The sequence below is a fragment of the Mobula birostris genome, chromosome 14, assembly GCF_030028105.1.
Source record: "Mobula birostris isolate sMobBir1 chromosome 14, sMobBir1.hap1, whole genome shotgun sequence".
NCBI lineage: Eukaryota > Metazoa > Chordata > Chondrichthyes > Myliobatiformes > Myliobatidae > Mobula > Mobula birostris.
The window spans coordinates 75,972,841-75,995,736 of NC_092383.1; the positions used below are offsets into that span (position 1 = coordinate 75,972,841).

Consider the following 22,896-nt stretch of genomic DNA (forward strand, 5'->3'; position numbering starts at 1 on the left):
CCGCCCTCCAGACCACTGACTAACAATTGAAACAAATTGATTTTTCTTTAAGATTCAGTTAAATGAAACGAGTCCTGTTTGATACTGTGTGGGTTTTATTCCCACTCCAAGACACTGATTACATTCTTCAGGCATTTTGATAGCTATCAAAGAGTTTTTGAAGTAGCAACAGGGTCAGAGGCTGTTCACAATGAGTTTGAGTTTGTCACGCAGCCCAGACCAACCCCCACATCCACTGTCGATGCTATTGGACCACCGTACTAATCCGAAATGACAATCTGATGGAGCAGGCAGTTGAGAGCAGCACCATAAAATCTGCAGCTGCTGTGAATTTACTTTGTCTCTTCTCCAGAGGAAAGCTACTCTCTGGCAATTCCAAGGGGTATCTTGTATGATTGTACATAGTCAACATAAAATTTCAACATCTCATCCAAAGTAGTGTCATCTTTCCCAGATAGTGAGCCCTTCTCACCTACTGCTAACGCACATAAATAAATGTAGCCAGATTTCTGGTTACCTCCTTGATCCACATGTAAGCAGCTGTTTGGATCAGAGGTTCGTTTCATTGTCAGAGTGTGCATGTAGAATACAATACAACTCTGATATTCATCTTCTCCAGATAGCCATGAAATACAGGAAAAACCATGGAAGTCATTGAAAGAAAAGACACCAGCCCCCCCCCGCCACACACACACAAAAGAAAAAGAAACAAAATCTCACTAACCCCAAACCCCTACCTCACACAAAATGCTAACAGGTTATCCACATCGAAAATGGCAGCTAGAACATCAAAAACCCCAAATTTCCAACCCCCCCCAAAAAAATATCGACAATAGCTTCAAACCCCAACCCCGTCTTACACACACAAAAAACTAACAGATGGCCTACATAGAAAAACGGTGACAAAAACATCAGATGCCAAATACTTAACCCCTCCCTTGCTCAAAAACTGACATATCGCCCACCTGGACCCCAAACTACCAACCCTCCAATCAGAAAGTCACAACAGCAACCAGAGTCCCAAGTGAGCAGTCCTATTTTTAATGGTGGCATGATAAAAACTGGGGATGTGAAAGAGATTGTAGGGTTAGAAAATATTAGAGATGGAGAGGGGCAAGTCACTGAAATGACATTGTGTCCTTGTAGATAGGATGGACCACAATATCTCCAAATTAGACCAACCTTCTCACAACTACTAGTATTGTCACCTGTAAGGATTGTCCATGAAAGCAAGGTGCTCGGTCTGTTAAATCCAAAGTGGGTGCCGTGAGACAGATGAGGCAATACACTGTTTTATGCAACAATACTGCATCATCTCCTAGTGGGTCATTCTTCTATATAGTTGTTGTGTGCTGGGCACATTAATACATCAATACCGATGTTCAGGGGCTCGTGTCCTGGATTGTGCCTCAAGCACATGGAGCTCAAAGGAGGACATGAGGTAGTAACATTCATAAAAATCAAAGTAGTTTGAGACAGGTTGATGTAAGTCGTTAACAAAATGGAGAAAGAGCAAGAGGAAGCACAGAGACGGTGATTAAAAGTGGAAAAATAATTCCTTTTCTAAGCTTCGTTCTTCGAGAAGTAGTAGGTCTAGATGTAGTTAGAGTATGTGAATGAAAAAGGAGCATAGCTAACTGGAAAGTTTTAAATTGTTGATGCCAGTAAAGTGCTGATCTAATAGTCCCTTTAAGGAGTGCATTGAGTTGAACTGTTGCAAGAGGAGAGAGCAGAACCAATAAATCAATTTGTGGTTGTTGAGAATTGCTAGTTCTGGAGCTTGTTTATGCTTTGTACTAAGCACAGAGAAAGCAGAAGTTGTTCCTGGCATCACTGTGATTTCAAGCAGAGGGAATTATGATGTAGTAACAAACAATCTGCCAAAGAGCCTCTGTGCCTCAAGTAGCAGTTGTGTGAGGAAAGGAATTGTCAACGTCTGGGGTCAAGATCCTGCACAGGACTGAGAGTGGAGAGGTGAGATGCCAATTATAAAGAGGAGAAAAGACGCCAGGGTGATTGGTGGGGGGGTGTGAGATGACAGGTAACTTGCACTAGGTATGGAAGGGGAGACGGGGGTGGATTGACAGATGAATGAGAGAGAGGGAAAGGAGGGAGAGAGCTACTTTACTGAGAGACCATCAAAGATTTGAACCTTTCCAGTTTGCTCTTGTCCTTTTTCAGTCATACACTTTGGGACTGAAGGTCTACACCCAGACGTATGCGTTACCCAAAGAAGTGATTTACTAAGTAGTTGAACCTACTTGTAGAGTAGGTTTGGGTTGCTGCAGATGTTGTTGTGGATTTTAAATGTTGAGTTAAAAACGTTCATTAGATTGAGATCTGGGTGTTTTTTTAAATCTTCATCAGAGATTAAGAAGAAAGCTAAAAGAATTGTGTCATCCTGAAATGTTTACCTCTTCTAATTACTTAAACATAGTCTGACAACTGTCTGGGTCAGAGTTGATTCCTGTATTTTTGATTATTTGCAATCATCCACTTTTGGACTGAGTCTAGGGGGCATATTGTGTCTTGACTGCAAGTTCGAATCTTCTTTCTTAGCTGCTCCTTTGTAGTAGATAGTAGTGAAAGAAAAGACAGAAACTAGGATTCCTTATGTCTGATCTAGGGTTCCTTATGTCAATCAAACTTGTACAGCAGCGCGCATATGTAAGTGATTGTTTTGGCTCCTGCTCTATGTATGTTTAGCCTATTATCAGTTGCTCTCTCTGTTATGATAGAATATCATACAATGCCCTTCAATAGATGGAGGAGAACATAGAATGTATGCGAATGAGCAGTGTCCAACCTTCATTTGCATTAACGCATTTTGTTCGTGCTCTTTACAGCTATCGAAAACCTTGAAGAGAGAGCTCTTCAAATCCGCAAAGTCCTTCTGACTTTACCAAAACCCACCATCATCATTATGCGCTATCTCTTTGGTTTCCTCAGTCAGTAAGTATCAATGTGTCTGTCATGTGGGTATGTTTAAGACCATAAGATAGAGGAACATCGAGTCTGCTCCAACATTTCATCATGGCAGATCCACTTCCCTCTCAGCCCCAATCTCCTGCCTTCTCCCCATATCCCTTCATGCCTTAACAAGTCAAGAATCTACTAACCTCTGCCGTAAATGCACCCAATAACTTGGCCTCCAGAGGCACCTGTGACAATGAATTCCGCAAATTCGCCACTCTCTAGCTAAAGAAATTCCTCCTTATCTGCGTAAAAGGCAGAACTAGAACATTTCTAGTTCAGCTGTTAGTTCCTCCCTCAGTGCTTGAAATTCTTAACCCGAGGTTGTTGATTCCTTGGAGTACTCTGCAGATTCTTTTCTCTCACTAGTTTGGGATCTTGGAGGCGTGTGGTAGCAAGCGTCTTCTGCACTGCTTTGCAATACGTAACTTCAAAAGGACTGTTCAGTTGTGTTCTGCTAACACATGTTGCACTTGAGCTTTTAAGTGATAGATGGTACTTTTTAAAAAGAGGTGCTGTTGAAATGCTCCAAAGTTCAAAGAAAATTTATTATCAAAGTACTTATGTATGATTGGATTGAGTATTTGTCTAATTTTGGCAATTTGCTCGCAGGCGTTTCCTCACCATATGAAGAGAGATCGTCAGTGGGTTGTTTATTGTGATGTGCCCTCCGAATGCTGGGCATTCATAGACTTATCAATCAGCTGACTGGTCGTCATTTTGGAAACTCAGTTTGATGTGGGGAGGAAATCTCGCCGCTGATTGGTTGTGTGGCGAACTTCGTGCATTGCGGTCCAGAATTTTGCCCGCATCGGCTTATAAGTCAGATTGAGGTCTACGTGTTTGTTTATAGAATTGTTCACTGAAAACCACACTTCTAGGAACTCTCTTGCATGCCACGTGTTTGCATTAACAGCCCACTGACGATGTCTCCTCGTTATGGTAATAAAACGTTTGGAAGTAAATTGCCAAGTTCGGAGAATAACTCAACCCAATCATCAACCACCCATGCTACTATCTTCCAAATTATTTCCACTTATATGTATATTATCATGTACATATGCTTTGGTATGTCCCTGCACTCTGTTTTGTATCTGATACACTGTGCACTGGTCGTAGGAGTGGGCTTTTAGGTTGCAGTCAATTGGATGGTCAAATTCCATCAGTGTTGTTGGAAGAGCTCTCAGTTCAAGTTGGGAATGTTCTATCACAGTCCAGATATGTGCTTTGTAAACGTTGAGAAGTTTTTGGACAGTCAGCAGATAATGCATTCGTTGTAGTATGTGTGGTCTCTTACCTCTTTTGGTCATGATATTCATGCATCAAGTAATCCTGCTGTGTCCAGGCCAACATTTTCCTTCTTCAAACACCTCCAGAAATAAAGCAATTAATCGTTGGTTTAACCTGCCCTTTCAGTTTGAGTATTTTATGGGGGAGTATAAAGATCTATTCTGTTTGTTAACATTTCTGTATCCGTCCTGCCATTGTCTAGAATGAGAGCATTTTCCATTCCGTTGCAAGCTACTCACACAAAGAAAAATCCTTTTAAAAATGGATTAAATTGGTACCATATGTTTCTGCACACTAGCCACTCATAGTGAAGCCAGATGTATTGTACGCATGCAACATTGCTTCATTGGCTAACTAGAATCAGAAGCAGCTGGATGGATTTAATAGTCACAGTTCAGAGTCAGCATATGTTCATGTGCGTTTCTGTGCATATGGCAGTCGTTACCAGTGAAGATTAGGGTTGGATCGCTTCTCAATATATGAAAGATGCTATAGAAATACAAAATTTCAATTTCAAGTACATTTGTTATCGAAGTATGTATAAATTATACAACCATGAGATTTGCTTGCTCACAGGGAGCCACAAAGCAAGAAACCAGAAAGAACCTAATTAGAGAAAAGAATAAAAATAAAAGACCAACACTCGATGCGCAAGAGAAAGGAAAAAAAACACAAATCATGCAAACAATTGAAGCAAACAACAGCATTCCGAACCAAAATTGAGTCCTGAGGTCGGAATCCTGGAGCAGGCCCAAAGCCTCGCTTATCAGTTCAGTATATTAGCTTCTTATTGGCTTCTCACTTCTTGCAGAGTAAAAGTTGAATTTGAAAGTACATCTCAACATTAATACCAATGCAGTTTGACATTTTCGTTCATGTTCAGTATTAATTAATTGATTGAGTCATTAAAATTTAAAAGATCAAATGTTTTATATTTTTTTTTTGTGAAGCTTATCGCAGTTCAGTGAGGAAAACATGATGGATCCGTACAACCTGGCTATCTGCTTTGGGCCCACCCTCATGTCCGTGCCTGAGGGCCATGATCAAGTATCCTGCCAATCTCATATCAATGAACTGATAAAGTCCATCATTCTGCACCATGACACCATTCTCCCAGGACAAAAGGAGCTGGAAGGGCCTGTGTATGACAAGGGGCTGACAGGAGAGGATTATTGGTGAGTCTTTGCCTAACACTACCTATTTGTGACCTAAAAGGATTGGAAAATCCCCTCGTTTGGTTTCCTCGGCTGGTGTGAAACTAAAACCCAAGAGCACAACTAAGCTCACTTGTGTGGGATTTCCAAGTTTCCCTATGGCCTTTCAATGACTGACAATGTTTGAGGCCTGAGCCCGACAACCACGTTGCCGGGAGTGTTTCACATTTAAAACTAATCTCAGGACTTCAATATGTCTTCTTCTTAATTTACTGCTAGGCCATCAACAAGGATACCTCAAATGCAAAGCAATGGCTTAGATAAACATTCGGAATTTGTGAAATTATTGTCACCACAAGGCAGATTTACCCAGGTAATAGAGGAAAACTATGCTGTCCAGCAAAGTATCCACAGAAGGAGGTGATTTTCAGCCAAGAAAGCTATTAAAGATATTAACTGGTCTAGCCATGTAAACACAGTGGCTGCCAGAGCAGGTTAAAGGCTAGGAATCCTGCGGCGTGTAACTCACCTCCTGACTCCCCAAAGCCTGCCCGCTGTCTACAAAGCTCAGATCAGCAGTGTAATGGAATACTCGTCACTCGCCTGGATGAGTGCAGCTCCATCAACAATCAAGAAGCTTGACACCATCCAGTACAAGGCAGCCCACTTGATTGGTACCCCTTTCACAAGCATCCAATCCCTCCACCATCGACGAACAGTCACAGCAGTGTGTGCTGTCTACAAGATGCACTGCAACGACACACCAAAGTTCCTAAGATAGCACCTTCCAGACCCACAACCACTACCACAAGAACAGCAGATACCTGGGAATACCGTCACTTGGAAATCCCCCTCCAAGTCACTCACCATCATGAATTGGAAACATATCACTGTTCCTTCATTGTCAATGGGTCAAAATCATGGAATTCCCTCCCTAGCAGAACTGTGGATGTACCTACACATCAGGGACTGCAGTGGTTCAAGAAGGTAACTCATCACCACCTTCTCAAGGGCAGTAAATGCAGGCCTAGCTGGCAACACCCACATCCTGTAAATGATAAATGCTTCTGTTAGGACAATTAGTGTGCTAAAAGAGTCAGAAACAACACCTCTACTACTGATTGATTTTCTTTGGCCTTCAATCCAACCAGTCAGATCTTGTGAGCACCCTGATTCCTGCCAAGCATTCCTTTGTGCACTGACTACCCAGAGCAGTCCTCACAGGTCCCCAGCCACCTCCACTTGCCGTTAAATTTCTGCTCCCGTTCCGCTGGCTGGGCAGACAGATTAACCTGATGTTGGGAAAGAGTCGAAGGGTTATTTAAAATCGGCAAGGCCTGAGTATCTGTGTCTCCACCATCCGCCCATTAAGTTTGACACAAGCATGAACACATTTCTCCTTCTTTACAAGGTGCCTTTTATTTTTTAGTGAGAGTCCTCACGGGGACCCTGCCTCTGCTGAAGATGTTGTGCAGGATGCTGGTACAGAAGCACACACCAGTGAAGATGGTATGTTGTTGTCTTTTCCCTTTATTCATGGATTCACAATGAAAGGAAGAGAATGTTGAGGAATGCAGGAGAGACATGTTGTTACACAAGAAATGCACTTCAAAATATATTTCACATCTCTGTATATCAAACGTAGATAGAGTCCATTTATTCTCATCCAGTAAAGTCATCTGCACTACTTTAGCCAGATGCAGATTTGTACCTGGAATCTTCTGTTTATTAATTTAGAGATGCAACGTGGAATACCTCCTTTGGGCTGTGCCGACCAACAATCCCCCTATTTAATCCTATCATAATCACGGCACAATTTACAATGACCAATTAACCTACCAACCAGTATGTCTTTGGAATGTGGGAAGAACCCAGAGCACCTGGCGGTCACAGGGAGAACATACAAACTCCTTACAGGCAGCGACGGGAATTGAACCCGTATTGCCTACACTGTAAAGCATTGTGCTAACCACTACGCTACCTGTTTCAAGGACAGACACCATAGATCATTACAATTAGAGATGACAGACACCACCGTCTTGCAGGAGAAAGCAATAAATGCCTTGTCTGTGTAACATCCATGAAAGTGAATGTATCAATAATATGGCAGAAATGGAAAACGTGTCATAGTCACAGTTATTTAATTCGTTCTGAGATCGTTGCATAAACAGAAATGCAGGCATGAAGATTATGTCTGAGGAAGGATGTTTGCATCACAGAACTTTAATAATCATTGTCAGTATTGTACCTCCAAGTACATAACTCCTTGAAAGTGGCTACGCAGGTCGATGAGGTGGTTAAGAAGGTTTATGGAATGCTTGCTTTTAGTAGTTCAAAAGTCAACCGGTTATGTTGCAATTTTGTAAAACTCTGGTTAGGCCTCATCCTGGAGTATTGCTTTCCATTCTGGTTGCCCCACCGTAGGAAGGATGTTGAGGCATTGGAGAAGGTGCAAAAGAGGTTTACCAGGATGCTACCTGGCTTAGAGGTCATGTGCTATCACGAGAAGCTGGATAAACTTGGGTTGTTTCTCTGGAGCGCCCGAGACTGAGAGGAGATCAGATAGATGTTTACAAGGTTATGAGAGGCATCAACAGAGTGGACAGAGAGAATCTGTTTCCGAGGGTTGAAATATCTAATACCAGAGGGCATGCATTGAAGGCGAGAGGGGGTAGGTTCAAGGGGGATGTGAGGGGCAAGTTTTCACTCAGAGTTGTGGGTGCCTGGAATGAGCTGCCTGGCATGATGGTAGAGGCAAGTATATTAGGGGCTTTTAAGAGACATCTTGATAGGCACATGGATGTAAGGAAAATGGAGGGATATGGACATGGTGTAGGTAGGATGGATTAGTGTTTGGGTGTTTTTGATTCGCTTTTAACTGGTTAAAAATGGCCTCTTCTATATTCCATGTTCCAGTTCTTATCTGAATCAGGGCTCAGGGATCATAGGGACAGGTATTTTGTTGCTGATCTCGTACGTTTCTCACCCTTCTTCACAGAGATCATTAGCAGTTCCCTCCTTTGGAAATGCCCTTCCTAAACCCATCTCTCCAGATACTCTCTCCTGGAACGTACTTTCCAGCTATACTCTGACTCATATAAATAAGTGCACTTTAAGGCCAGTCCTTGGCTGTGAGATGACTTTTAGTAGTTTCTGTGAGTAAGCTGTGTAAGTTGAAGATGTGGTAAATGTGATGTTGTAAAACAAGTGGGAGTGGGTCTTGTGAAGTCCAGGAATTTGTATGGATTCCACTGAGAGACATGTTACATCTCAGTGGGAGTTGCAGGATTGGGATTCTGTGGGAGTGACTCTACCTTGTAATAGATTTATGCAAATCACTATACTGCAGAGATCTGGAAAGAATTCATCACACAGGCAAGATTACGCAGCCTCTTAGTATATTCAGGTGTGCATGACACCATGAACAGCTCTCCCTGTCTTCTGTTGATAATCATCACCAAGGAAATCTTAAAATCAGTACTGGAGAGATCTGGGAAGATAGATCCATAATTCTTTGAAAGTGCCATCACAGGTAGATAGGATTGTGTAAGATGTTGGTGAGGCCTAATTTGGAGTATTGTCTGCAGCTGGTCACCTACCTACAGGAAAGATGTCAATAAGATTGAAAGCGTGCAGGGAAAATTTACAAGGATGTTGCCAGGTCTTGAGCACCTGAATTATAGGGAAAGTTTGAATGTTAGGAATTTATTCCTTAGGACATAGAAAAATGTAAGGAGATTTTGATAGAGGTGTACAAAATTATGAGGGTATAGCTAGGGTAAATGCAAGCAGGCTTTTTCCACTGAGGTTGGGTGAGACTACAACTAGAGGTCATGGGTTAAGAGTGAAAAAGTGAAATGTTTAAGGGGTACTTCTTCACTCAGAGAGTGCAAAACAAGCTGCCAGCAGAAGTGGTGGATGCGGGCTGGATTTTAACATTTAAGAGGAATTTGGATAGGTACGTGGATGAAAGGGATGTGGAGAGCTTTGGTGCAGGTGCTGGTCAATGGAACTTGGCAAATTTATGGTTTGGCATGGACTAGATAGGCCGAAGGGCCTGTTTCTGTGCTGTAGTGTTCTCTGACTCTAATGTTTCCCTCCTGTTTAATCCCTTCATTGTCTGTAGTACACTGTGAAATGTCCTGCCTGTACTACAGAGCTGGTACAGGGTCCTCCTTTATCTTTTGCTGCATCTCTGTATTTTATAATGAGGAACCTGTGTCCACAGTATGGCTTGCCTCACAAGTAGACATTGGTTTGGCAGAGAAGAATTCTCAGTTCCTGTCTTGAGTAAATCATCCTGTGTAAACAGGATAACAGCAGTGCTGTGTGAATGTTTGAGAGCTCCATAATATCTCACTCGCTGTTCCCCTGCTTAGATCTAGCTTCAGTGGGCTGAAAGGAACAGACTGCATGCCATATATAAATGTAAATAAACAGTGCGCTTCTGGCAACAGAGAGAGGAGTTAGACACGCAACCTGTGCTTATTTACAAGGCTGCATATATAACACAGTTAATGATTCTCTTATATCTCTATATGTGTCTGTACCAAATTTCCAGAGCAGTACCCATTACTGATCAGTCCAGAGATGGCTTTGAGTCCAATTATACAACTCTTCGGTCCATTGAGATTTATAGCACAAGAGAAGCTCATTCAAGCTATCGGGAGCATCCAAAGCTGATTGTACCCTCTGTCACAGATAGTTTGCAAACTGAGGATTTGGGTGCAGAGGCCTGGAGAATGTAGAGTGGGTAAGAGGAGACAAAGAGGACGCTAGACATGCTGACCAGGGAACTGTTTGGTCCCTGCTACCATGGCCTTTCTGGACAGGCAGTACCATATCCCAGGGATTATCCAACCCATGAGCTCAAATGATGTAATTTTTCTTACTATTAAAACCCAAATGCACAAGAGAGTAAAATTAAAGCAACTGGAAAAACCTTTCCCCAGTAATTTTTTCCCTATTGTAATACCAACACTATTCCCCAACAACTCCCTCCCCAACCACCACTGCTACCCTAGCCACCAACCCATGTTAACAAAAAGCTGTGCATTTTTTTTTTTCTGGAGCTTTCAAGACAAAATAAAAGGCTTCTAAAGATATGGAACAGGACTAAGTTAAGTGGAGGGTTTGGTCCAGATGAACAATGACCTAGTTAAATGATGAAGCAGTATTTAGGGACTGAATGGGCTCCTTCATCTCCTTAAGTCCCCGTGACCATAACTTGATCCTACAATTTCACTCTAACCGTTCGGTTGCGTTTGCTAACATTTGGCTGAGGCAGAGTTGCTCACCAAAGGCGCTTGCAAATTTCCACAGATGTACCAAACTGGTTGCATCATCTTCTGGTATGGAAGGGCCACTGTACAGATCAGAAAAAGCTGCGGAAAGTTGTAAACTCAGCCAGATCCATTATGGGCACCAGCTTCCTCAGCATTCAGGACACCTTTAAAGGGTGGTGCCTCAAAAAAAGGGCATACCATCACCCAGGACCTGCCCTATTCTCATTGCTACCTTCAGGGAGGAGGTACAGGACCCTGAAGACACACTCAACATTTCAGGAACAGCTTCTTCTCCTTGGTCGTCAGATTTCTGAATGGACTATGAACTCATGAACACTACCTAAATCTTCTTTCCCCTCACTTTTTGTACGACTTATTTCGTTTTCTTTTTTTATATATGCTTATTTTAATTTATAGTTTTTATTTTTATGCTTTGCAATGTACTGCTGATGCACACCGCAAAATTCACGTGTGCCAGTGACATTAAACCTGATTCTGATTCTGTGCTTTAAAGGAAAAAAATCTGTAAAAATCTGCTCCTTTCTACTGGAACAAGAAACAAATTAAACCATAACCCACTCACTGAAGTTTTGTTTTGCAAAATTACGTGTTGCACAATAACAAAGGGGAAAAACTTCAAACAGAGGCCGTCAGCAGGAAGAGTTTATTGGTGCATTAACAGGGCATTTGTGCAAATCAACTTTCTTTTGGCATTAAGTCTTTCAGTGGAACTAATCCAAAATAACTAAGCTTTGAATTTAGGCATTGCACACACACCAGGAAGGCTAATACTCTGTACTAAAAACTAATCTATTTTTCTCAAGGTGGTCAGCAATAAGGAATAGTCTTTGGTGAGGAGGTGCTATCTCTTGCAACATGTATTAATTTGCAGCCAGGGGTAGGAAATAATTTTGAAAAGAGCACGAAAGTTTCATGAACATTTCTTTAAATCAGTGGATCCTGAGAATGAGCTCCCCTCCCCGCCAAGAATGGTGTTAAAAATTGTTAAGTATTTTCTTTTGAGAAAATATAGAGAAACAAGTTTTATAACCAGAAGACACAGAATTCATGTAATTTGAAAATGAAGCAGAGGAAGAGAGAAAATTATTTTTAAATAGGTGGTTGTGATCTACCTATTGAGAAGAAGGGAACTGTGGTGTGAGGTGATCTGACAGTCTTAATTGCAATACACAGCATCTGCAGAATCTCTAGTGCTTAGTCTTAATTGCAGCCATCTTCCTCCTGAGCGGTGCCATTGCTACTGCTCATTTGGCATATCTGCTGCTAATTCAGACAAGAAGTGACTAAACCAAGTAAGGGGATTATGCATTCATTAACTCCAAACTCAATTATCCCTCTGCATTCCTGGCCAGCCTCCCACCTCCCACCCCTTCTACATTTCTCTTCAAAAAATATTGCCGTCAATATCCATCAGCCTTGCCACAGTTCATGCTAGGTAGAAACAGGACCGTTGGCCCACTGTACCCATGCCGATCATCAAATACTCATCTAAACAACTTCCTTGACAGTGACCTAGTCAAGAACAACAGCATGTGATCTAATGCTAGTTAAAATTCTCATCAATGTGTTCAAATCTCACCATGCTTTTATCCTGCCTGTCCCTAACCTTTTCTCGTGCAACCTCTGAGCCCCTCCAATTCATCCTTGATTTTCAACACCTCATTATACTCAGTTAGATCTTCCAGCAACCTGGCATCCAGTTCTGAAGTTGCCAGGTTGCATCATGGCCTGCTGTGGAAAAAGCCTCCAAAAGGTACATTGTCCACCATTGCGCAGATAAACACAGAGCACTGCCACAGGAAAGCAACATCCATCTTCAAGAACCCCCACCACCAGGCCTTGGTCGTTGCTGCCATCAGGAAGGAGGTACAGGAACCTCAAGACCCTTACCACCAGGTTCAGGAACATTTATTACCCCTCAACCATCAGGCTCTTGAACTTCACTCGCCTGTCACTGAACTAGACTGGCTTACACGGACTCTTCATCTCATGTTCTCGATATTTATCGCTTATTTATTTATTGTTTTTTTTCTCTCTCTCTGTACCGAACAATTTGTTGTCCTTTTTTTTTGTTGCACATTGGTTGTTGCCTGTCCTTTCAACTTTCAACATCTCTTTCCCTCCCCTCTTTTGTCACTTCGTTTACTGCTCCTCATTGGTGGGGTGCTATTTGCTTGCCTCGGCGTGGCTCGGGGTCAACGTGGATTTTTTACTGCTCTGGTGCATCTTTGGGTCTTTCACTACTTCAAGGACCTGCATAAGCACATGTAGCTGTATTAGATTCAAGAAGGGTTCCTGTTCTGCTTGGTCTGCCCCATCTGCTGAAGCCTCTGTCTGCCATGTCTTGGCCCAGTCCCAGGGTCACAGGAGGAGCTAAGGATATTGGGTATCACAGAACCACAGGGGGCTTCTCTGCAGCTGTTCTGTCACGGAAGCTAAGGGGGAGATTCAATCTTAATCGGGCTGTTTCTGTTCTGTTTTGAAAAAAATACTGCTGTTATTTCAGAATTATCAGTTTTATCTTTTGTGAAAGCTGTCAGGGATGGTTGAAATTTTTTCTGCAGCTTCCTAGCTCTTGAGGGGGAAAGGAAGAACGTGTATGCGTCTGTGACAATGTGTGCAACTATGTACATATGAATTTGCATGTGAATATGTGCTTCCCACGTGTCAGTGATAGCTTGGTCACTGGCTTACTGCATAGTTGCACTTTTACTCTGTACTGAAAGCCATGTGATGTTCTGACGTGCAGTTCAGCAGTACAAACAAGACTATTTTTCTTCTAATTGACCTCCCCCGAAGGAAAGGGTGACCTTTCTACAACTCGGTTGTATTCTTCGTTTCCTCTCCCGCTGCAGACAGTGAATGAGTTACTGTGATCAGCCCGGTTCCATTCCACATTGTCTTGTCTGCCATTTGGCAGGACAGAGATCTGTGTGTGTGTGAGCGTGCATGCTGCAGATCTGTAAACGTTAGCTCACCATCAGGGGCTGACTTGTTTGGTCCTTAACTCCGACACTATGATGCACGGGAAGGCAAGCAATATTCTGAGGGAATGGTTTTAACCTTACCCTTCCAGCGGGAAACTGACATAAAACAGGTTGCCACAAATTTCAGTAGAGCATAAGATGAGACAGCAGTTAGGTGGAGCATTTTTAAATTCAAGTTGTTGTATGCCAGCAGACATACATTTATAAATACATTAAAAAATTAATCATTTTAGTTTTCTCAGCCTCCTTTGTGGCCAGTGCTGATTATCTTTCTGTCTTCCGATTCATGGAAGCAGGCTTTTTCCACTAAGGTTGGGTGGGACTGCAACCTGAAGTCATGGGTTAAGGGTGAAAAGTGAAATGTTTAAGTGGAACATGAGGGGCAACTACTTCACTCAGAGGGCTGTGAGAGTGCGGTGCATGCAAGTTCAATTTCTGGGATTAAGAGAAGTTTGGATAGGTACATGGATGGGAGGGGTATGGAGAGCTATAGTCCTGGTGCAGGTTGATAGGACTAGGCAATTTAAGTGGTTTGGGCTTGGACTAGATGGGCCAAAGGGCCTGCTTCTGTGCTATACTTCTCTATGACTCTCCGATTCCAAGTATATAAACCCAAAGCTCAGCAGTTATATTTTAGCTAAATGTTCCATCATTATTGCAGATGTTGGAAAAATACACTGCTCCTTCCTGTGGTTGATCAGTGTAGACAGTGGCTGAGACAGGAATAGGAAAATACATAGTGTGGTCGTGAGGGTGATCCCAACTAGGTGAATAGCATTAGGTATGGGCCAGGACAGAGAGAGATTAGTCAATGTTCTCATACACCGGAAACACCCCCACCACTACTCTCCAACTTATCTCCTCGCCATCTGGTGTCGTCTGTTCAGAAATACACTTAAAGTGAAAGTACTGTACTGATTTTGGCTTTGGTGTTGAATGTGCAGTGTACCCATTTTTTAAAAAAGGTGAACTTGCATTTTATGTCGCTCGAGATATCACAAAGAGCTTTTCAGCCAGTTATTTATTTTGAATTGTAGTGAAAGATGGACATGCCACAGTCAAAAAATCCCACAAGCAGAAATGGAATAAATCAATAGATCATCTGACCTAATTAATTTGGTTAAAGGATAAATATTGACCCAGGCTTGAAACTTAGTCATCTGACAGGAGCTGACTGAATGTGCCGGATTCATGTTAGGATAGGTGTATGTTTGGATAAAACGTTCAAGGTCAATTCGGGTCTAACTGTAGCAGCCCATCTCAGTCCTTTATCCAGATCCAGATGATTTGCTTTGTGTTACAGTGGCTGTCCTCTATTTTTGATCAAAACTCTATCTGCAGTATAGCAAGTTCTTCTTATCTGTTTTTCTGCCAACGTCTCTGGGGTTATTCAGGTATGGGTGGAAATTATACTCGGATTGATTCAGATTAGATCAGAGGTTCCCAACCTTTTTTTCCATGCCATGCACCAATACCATTAACCAAGGTGTCTGTGGACCCCAGGTTGGGAACCCCTGGATTAGATCAACTTTCAGTTTTATGCATGAGCACATGTCTACTCAGATGGACAAATTAATATATCTGCTAGAACTGGGATTTAGTGAATGGACTGTACCCCATCAAGGGAAAGAAGGAGACGAGAAAGAAAGGAGGCATTAGCTGGAAGAAAATCTAATCAAGGCACAGTTAGCAAAGAATCAGTTTTCACCAAGGAATCTCCCCTTTTGTGAGCACCTTGCCATAAATATTGTTTTGACACACATAACTTTGTCCAAATGATGTCATTCTAGCATTGACCTTAAACTGAATGAATGAGGATAGTCAAAAAGAATGTGTTGAGCTCACAGGCCTTCGGAATGCTGTAATGCAAATCGTTGTGCCAAAATGAATATTGAATATAAAATGCAAAGAGCTGGACTTCTGAACTTGGCAAACAATTAGTAATAGCTGACGGCCCACACAATGAAACAAAGTCACCAGTTTTCTGTTGTGGCATCCACATTGAGTTGCTTATTCGTGCCTCCCCTGACCCTGCCCTCGGACTCCCACTGTGCAGCCATGGGAACACGCTGCGTCGACCAGCACCAACAAAGATTATTTCACATCTTTCAGTTTTTCAAAGCAGCATCCAAAGAAGATAGTTCTCAGGTCGTTTCTTGCAAGATTGGCACATTTTCTCCTGAGTTGAGGGTGAGGCGATTTTTTTGAATCACTACATTGCCCATTGCTTAGGTCAGCAGTTCCAGGGCTCATACCAACAATATTTAAGAGTGAATCATGTATATAAATCTGCAGAGTGTGTAAGTTGGAAATTATGATGTTACCAAGTCATTGCTCTTTTCCTTCTCAACCATGGGGATCATAAGAGAAGGGTGTGTTTTCAATGTTGCTGTAATATTTTATTGCCGGTTTTCACAGACACTTGCCCAATTGATGGCATCAGGTAAATACACTACCTGCTGTAATATTTAAACTGTCTACAGAGCTTGAAATGCCTGCTGTTGTGGTGAATATGAGTTTCAGCTCAGCAATTGTAATAATCAGTTCACTTGATTGCTGTCCTTTCTTCTGTCCGGTCCATTTGAGTGATTGGTGCTGCATGGACATGACCTGTAAGTCTCATATTTTGTCAGCTTTCAGCAGATGCTCGTGCAGTAAGTGCCAGGACCAATTAAGGCAGGACATCCAGTATTAGAGTGTCTATTAAGAAAGGGATAGGGAGATTTACGGGAGGGGCAAGTGGCGCAATCTAAATAGTTTACTTAACTCATCAATGATTTTGCTTCTCTTCCTTTTGTAGAAGGTGAGCCGATAGAAGCCATTGCAAAGTTTGATTACACTGGACGCACAGCCCGGGAGCTCTCCTTTAAGAAGGGCGCGAGTCTACTGCTCTATCAGAGAGCTTCAGAGGACTGGTGGGAGGGCCGACACAATGGAATAGATGGACTTGTCCCACATCAATACATTGTTGTCCAAGACACGTACGTTCTTATCAATACTTAAGTCTTTGGCTACAATATTTTTGAGCAGCTCATCCCTTCGTGGCCCTCTGCTAAAGCAATCCAAAGATGGTCCTACTAGCCTGCCTTCTCTCCATACACTTGTACCCATCTCTGCTTTCAATCTGAACTTCTTTCCCGGAAAAGATGCACTCGTCTCTCTCTTTCCATTGGTCCCTGTAACAAAGCATTGCATGTTCCAACAGTCCTTGAAATTTCTCTCAGTCTCTGCGCTCAAAGATGAAAAGCTTGTCACTAAAGTCCCTTTGTCAAAGAAATAATCTTTTCTTGATCATCATGTCAAAAGTTTTAAGTTTTACTGAAAATAAAAATCGCACTCGCTATCCCTTTCTGCTTTTTCTGGTTTTCTAAATGTCATCTCAAGGTAAGAATCTTTTCTCATATCTGTAATCTACCATCACGTATCACTTGGATGGGTCTTCACTCCATCTGTTCTACGATGTGATGGTAAGAACTTAATGTAATGCTCTAGCTGTAGACTGACCTATGTTCTATATAAATTAACCATCACCTTTTTATACTTCTGTACTCTGCTTCTATTTATAAAACCCAAAGCACTATGAGTACATTTTTCAATTTCCTCTACTTATATGTTCAAGATGCTCTATATTTGAACCACAGGGTCTGTCTGTTAACCTTACTGCATATTCTTACACAGTGCGCACACTCATTTCCTGCTCTTGTTTGTAAAGAAAAAAGGTAAAGATTAGCTTTATTTGTCACATGTACATTGAAACATGCAGTGAAATTCAAAGATTAGAGATTCAAAGTACATTTATTGTTAAAGTATGTATAGTATATAACCCTGATATTATCTATGTACGCAGTATACAACCCTGAAAGCCGTCTTTCCCACAGACAGTCATGAAACAAAGAACCATGGAAGTAACCCATTTAAAGAAAAATGTCAAACCTCAAACCCCCCCCCCACCAACACCACAAAGGAATTGCGCCAACAGCAACAAAAAAATGGGCAAAAATACAGAATATAAAACACAAAATCAAAAGGCATATTTTAGCTCGGTTCAGCTCAGTCATCGTTATCTGCAGGCCATCCTGATTCAGAAATCACCCAAAAGTAGTAACAGAAAAGAGCGACCAGAACCAGGACTAGAAATAGAACACATCATAAAAACTGAATTAGAGTCCAAATCTACAATCCACGTTGCTCCGGCGCCATCCGCCGACAGCATCAAGGGGGAGAGAGAGATTACTCAAACACAAGGACAGGGGCAGGGAGAGATCATCACACGCAGACACCTTCTCCAGCACCGAACGAGAGATTGATGGACGGCACTGAACATGCGCTTGCCTTTCGCACCCACCTTGATGATATCCGTCTTCCTCGTGCTTTAATTGGCGAGAGGTGGAGTTGATCATGGGCCTGCTCTTGGCTTCCTGGCCACCAGCCTGCATGCTTTGCTCACAGCTCGTGGAACTCTCCGAGACGGCAAAGCGCCATCATATACATCAAGTCAAATCAGCAAGGGTTGTGCTGGGCTGCCCGCAATTGTTGCCGTGCCTCCAGTGTCAACATAGCATGCCTGCAATTCACTAACACTAAACATAGGCCTTTGGAATATGGGAGGAAACCAGAGCACCCGGAGGAAACTCGGGAGTCACAGACTCCTTATAGACAGCGGCAGGAATCGAACCCCAGTCTTGCAGCAGGTGCTGTAATGTGATGCGCTCCCACGTCACCCGAATATTTTTTCACATTCATTCATATCAAACGGTTCCTGCCCTCACTAATCTGCCAGCATAGCTTTAGAAATTGTCTAAACTAGCTCATTGTTTGCAAACTACTGTTTCAGGAAGATTACCTTTCACCAAATCTTCACACCTGCAGCCTGGTCTGCTGACTACTTCCAACAATTTAGTTTTATTTCCGATTTCCAGCATCTGCCACATTTTTCTTATCCTCTCAATGTTTATATAATCTCAAAATTCACTGTGCTGGGATAGAATTCTAAATACCAGTGTCCTCAACCCACCTTGAGTGTCAGTGACTTTGTGCTGTGATAGTGTTATAACTACCGATATATGAAATGCAAACTGCAAAGTATAGTTTCAGAGACGGATCTCCAAGTCTTTATTTTGTTTACACTATCTTAATTTAATACAGTATTTTTAATTGTGCCATGGCAAATTAATTGAGTTTATCTGTCTCTTGCCTCCTCTCGCAAAACATTCTATCTCCTCTCAGCCCAAATTATCACTTTTTCTCTTCCTTCCATCTCCTTTCCCACCTGCTCTGTAATTCCTGTATTCCCTATCCATTTCTGCACTAACACACCCACTCAATCCTCCAACACTCTACTGCATTCTTCTTCATTTTTCCATCTCTTCACATCTCCCTTCATCCCGTCTGCAACATCCACATGTCTTCTTCCCCTCCCTGACCCTCCCGTTCTGATCCTTCCTTTGTTCCACTTCTTTCTCCACTCCCCTTCCCTTTCTCCCTCCTCCCTTTCCTCTGCTAATGATTCTTCCATGCAATTTTCTTTCCCATCTCCTTCTCCTTTTCCTTCACCAACCCTCTCTCTTAATTTCTTTTTCTGTTCCTACCCTCTTCTCTCTATTCTTCCTCTTCCCTCCCTCTTTCTATGTCTTTCATCCCATCCTCTATCACTTCCCCTCCATTACTTGTCCACCCTGCTCGTCTTTTCCTCTGTCTATCCCTCCCTCCCTTCCATTTTAATTTTTATTAGAACACAGCAGGCCCAGTGGTATCAATGGAAACGAGTAAACAGTCGTCGCTTTGGGCCGAGACCCTTCATCAGGACTGGAAAGAAAGAGGAAAGATAATCTTTCCAGTCCAGTTGAAGAGTCTTGGCTCAAAACGGTGGCTGTTTACTCTTTACCATAGACGCTGCCTGGCCTGCTGAGTTCCTCCAACAATTTGTGTGTGTTGCTCTGGATCTCCAGCATCTGCAGATGTTCTCGTGTTTATTTTTAATTATCCTTTGTTCTTCTCTCAGTGATGATGCATTCTCTGACCGCCTGAGCCCGAAAGGAGATATTGAGCCCAGCAGTGCCCCACCGCTGGAGGAACGACCCCTGTCGAAGACCAGCATTGGTTCACCAACGGGACATGTTGCCGATATTTACTTAGCAAACCTTAGCAGGTCAGAATCACTGTCCTGAAGCTATGCTGTGTTTAAAGATAAGTGTACAGAATCTGCTTATAGAGATAGTTCCTGTCCAAGTCATATCAATAGCCTCCTGAACAGTCTTGTCGGATACGTCAATGAGTGTCTCTCTCGTGGCTCTGGAAATTTGAAACGTCTGTCGGGAGGGAGTGGCAGAAAGGTTTTGAACTTTGAGGTAATTGTTCAGGGCTGCGTTCAGAGATGGTGGTGTCTGCGCTTCAAAGAAGTTTTTTCTCTCTGAGTGATTCTTTTGCACTGTTAATCTAGGCAGAAGAAGAAACAGGAATCCGGGAGTATCCGGCGGTCATTCCGAACCACTGACAGTCACAGTCTCACTGGACTGGCTTCCTCACCCACAGATGGTGTGCCCCAAGGCTCTGCCAGTCCCAAGGGCTCTCCACAAGTAACCCAAATCAGTTCCAAGGAAACGCCAGAGAAGCGGCCCGTTGTGACACACGGCAGCCTGAACTCAATCAACCGCCGGCCCTCGGCAAACAGGGCAGACAGTCCACAGATCCGTAAGGTGGTGGCAGCAGGAAGATCCAAAAGCTTCAGTAACCACAAGCCACTGGACCCAGAGTCTATTGCACAGGTACAGTTCCATACCTTACAACCTTAACTCAAATCAAATCAAGTTTAATTAGCACTCAGCCATACATGGACACAGCCAAACAAAACAGTGTTCCTCTGGGGCCAACGTACAAAACATACACAGCACTTAGCAATCAATAGCCAAAAGAAGGTGTAATATTGGTTCCTAACTCCTGCCAACTGCCTTTACACAGAGTAAAGAATGGCCAGATGTTTGCCAAATGACTACATGTACTGGGCTTTGCCCAGCACATACCCGGAAGGATACATGCGCACTGGAACTGTAAGCAAAAGTAATGGCCTGTGTACGGAAAAATTTTGTGCTGTGCAATTTTTTTGCCCAGTGACAGCAACACATGCAGACTGAATTTTTAAGTGGAAGTAAACCTGAAGGTTCTCTAAAGATAATAAACCATTCTGCTTTAATGAACTAGCAGTTCCTCTGCATTTCACGCCCTTTGCTTCTTTGAAGTTCAACATAGTGAATCAATCATTTCTTCAATACAAACAGTCAGTTCTAAAACCTGCAGACAAATCATTGCAAACTCCACATTGTCAACACCGTCCGCATCAGAAACCAGGAAAGGAAATGAGATTGTGTACGATCGTGAAATATACTTAACATGCCGACGAGGTAGAGGGTGACAACATTTTGTGCGCAGTTTACATTCCTTTGTGCACTAGTAGCAAAACGTGTGCATGCGCACACGCACGCACTGTAAAGAGAACATTAAACAAAAGTAACGCTCGTCGGCAGCATGACATTGACTTTGCATAGGGAACACAGAATCAGAAGATTCATTGAACTGCATTGAATACACAGCACTGAATCCACCTAATAATTCACTTCCTTGCACCAGTTGGTGTTTCATTAGATCATAGCTGATCTGCACTGATTTTCCCATTATCACTCCTTATCCTTTGAAGCAGTTGACAAAGAGACTTGTACAGCAAAAATCTATTGAATTTAGTCTTGAAGGTTCAACTAAACTCCAGCAATCACAGCCTTCCACAACCTCAGATAAGAAAAGCAAGCCAAACTTAATTTGCAGATATTAATTTGAGCCTCCCACAAGAATCCCTCCTTTCCCTGCGCTTCCCCCTTCCCCCTTCTTTTTCAACATCCATCCTTTGTTTTACTCTGCTCCCCGCACCCCCCCCATCTTTCCTAACCCCCTCCCTCTCTGAGGTTAGTGGCTGTCTGTTCCTCATTGTTCAAGAGAAAGCAGAGTGCTGTGAAGTCATAGTTATTGATGTGTCTTCAGCGAAGGAATACAATCCTGAGGATAGCATTACTGTCTGGGGCCCTTTGAGTAACTGCCGATTGATTTACGATGATGGGGGTGGCGGGCTGGTTGATGTTGTTAGCCGGTGAGCAGTGACACGAGGTTTGTTACACAGGAATTGTTAGCTTTCAAGTTAAGTCAAACAGATCTCTGTGCACAGTTTCTGGACAGAACAGGAAAGCGTGGAATTAGGTTTCAGAGAAAATTCACATTCATGAAGAAGTTAATATCTCTCACTAAGGCTCTTGCTGTAGATGAAGTATTTTCCTGTCTTGTCTATTAAAAATCTACTGCAGCAGGAATCTGCTAAAGCACCAGCATTTTATCTTAGTTCCTGAGCATTCGGAAATCCTTGTGTTGCTGAGGGATGCCGTGATTGTTGTACTATAATCTGCCGTGCCTTAAACCTCGAGGAAGCCCTATTTTAAATTACAATAATTGCTTTGTTTATTTTTATGGTTTAAAAATAACCATAATTTATTTTTAAAGGTATGATGGAGTCACAAGGTTCTTTGTAGTCCTGTATTTAGTTGGGATGTGTAAATGTTGGATAGAACAAAGACACAACAAGATGATTCCATCTCTTAGAGGGATAGCATATGATCTAAAAATTGCATTCATATTGAGCTTTCTTATCCTCACCACATTTCAAAGCGATTTATTCCAAATGCGCTTACACCTATGATCAATAGGTACAACTTGATCCTGGATAACTGAAGTAAATGATCGATTAATTTTGCAGAGTTCGCTTCAATTTAGATGTGAATTTCTTCACATCTCTCTGCTCAGGTAGCGAGGTTGTGTTTAGCTGAGTAGGTTGGGAGGAGCAAGCGTTCCACAAATCTGAGGAATAGCGAGACAAACATTTGAATTGCCAAGCCGTATAGAAGACCGTGGACCAAGTACTGGTGACCAGGATTAGTGTAGATGGGTAATTGAAGATCAGCATGGACATGGTGGGCCTCAGGGCCTGTTTCTGACTCCCATGTTTGTTTTTGGTCAAAAAGCATAGTCAAGTGATGTGGTTTTGCACAGATCTTGAAGGGTACTCAAACTATTAATTGCTTAAAATGAAGCAGGACGACAGTTTATAATGCACACCAACGTAAAACAGGATCTGGTTCATAAATGCTGGTG

The 22,896-nt window shown here is 42.5% G+C and overlaps 1 protein-coding gene across 2 annotated transcripts in view; it reads left to right on the forward strand.

Annotated features, from left to right (window-relative positions):
• The window catches only part of srgap2 (SLIT-ROBO Rho GTPase activating protein 2), a 194,186-nt gene that overhangs the window by 166,849 nt on the left and 4,441 nt on the right, over positions 1–22,896 (forward strand). For both annotated transcript variants that reach the window (XM_072278689.1, XM_072278690.1), the window contains exons 16-21: positions 2,847–2,952; positions 5,214–5,438; positions 6,847–6,926; positions 16,511–16,691; positions 19,712–19,858; positions 20,150–20,474. In XM_072278689.1, coding sequence (XP_072134790.1) covers positions 2,847–2,952; positions 5,214–5,438; positions 6,847–6,926; positions 16,511–16,691; positions 19,712–19,858; positions 20,150–20,474 — 1,064 coding nt within the window. The remainder of the gene's footprint in view (positions 1–2,846; positions 2,953–5,213; positions 5,439–6,846; positions 6,927–16,510; positions 16,692–19,711; positions 19,859–20,149; positions 20,475–22,896) is intronic.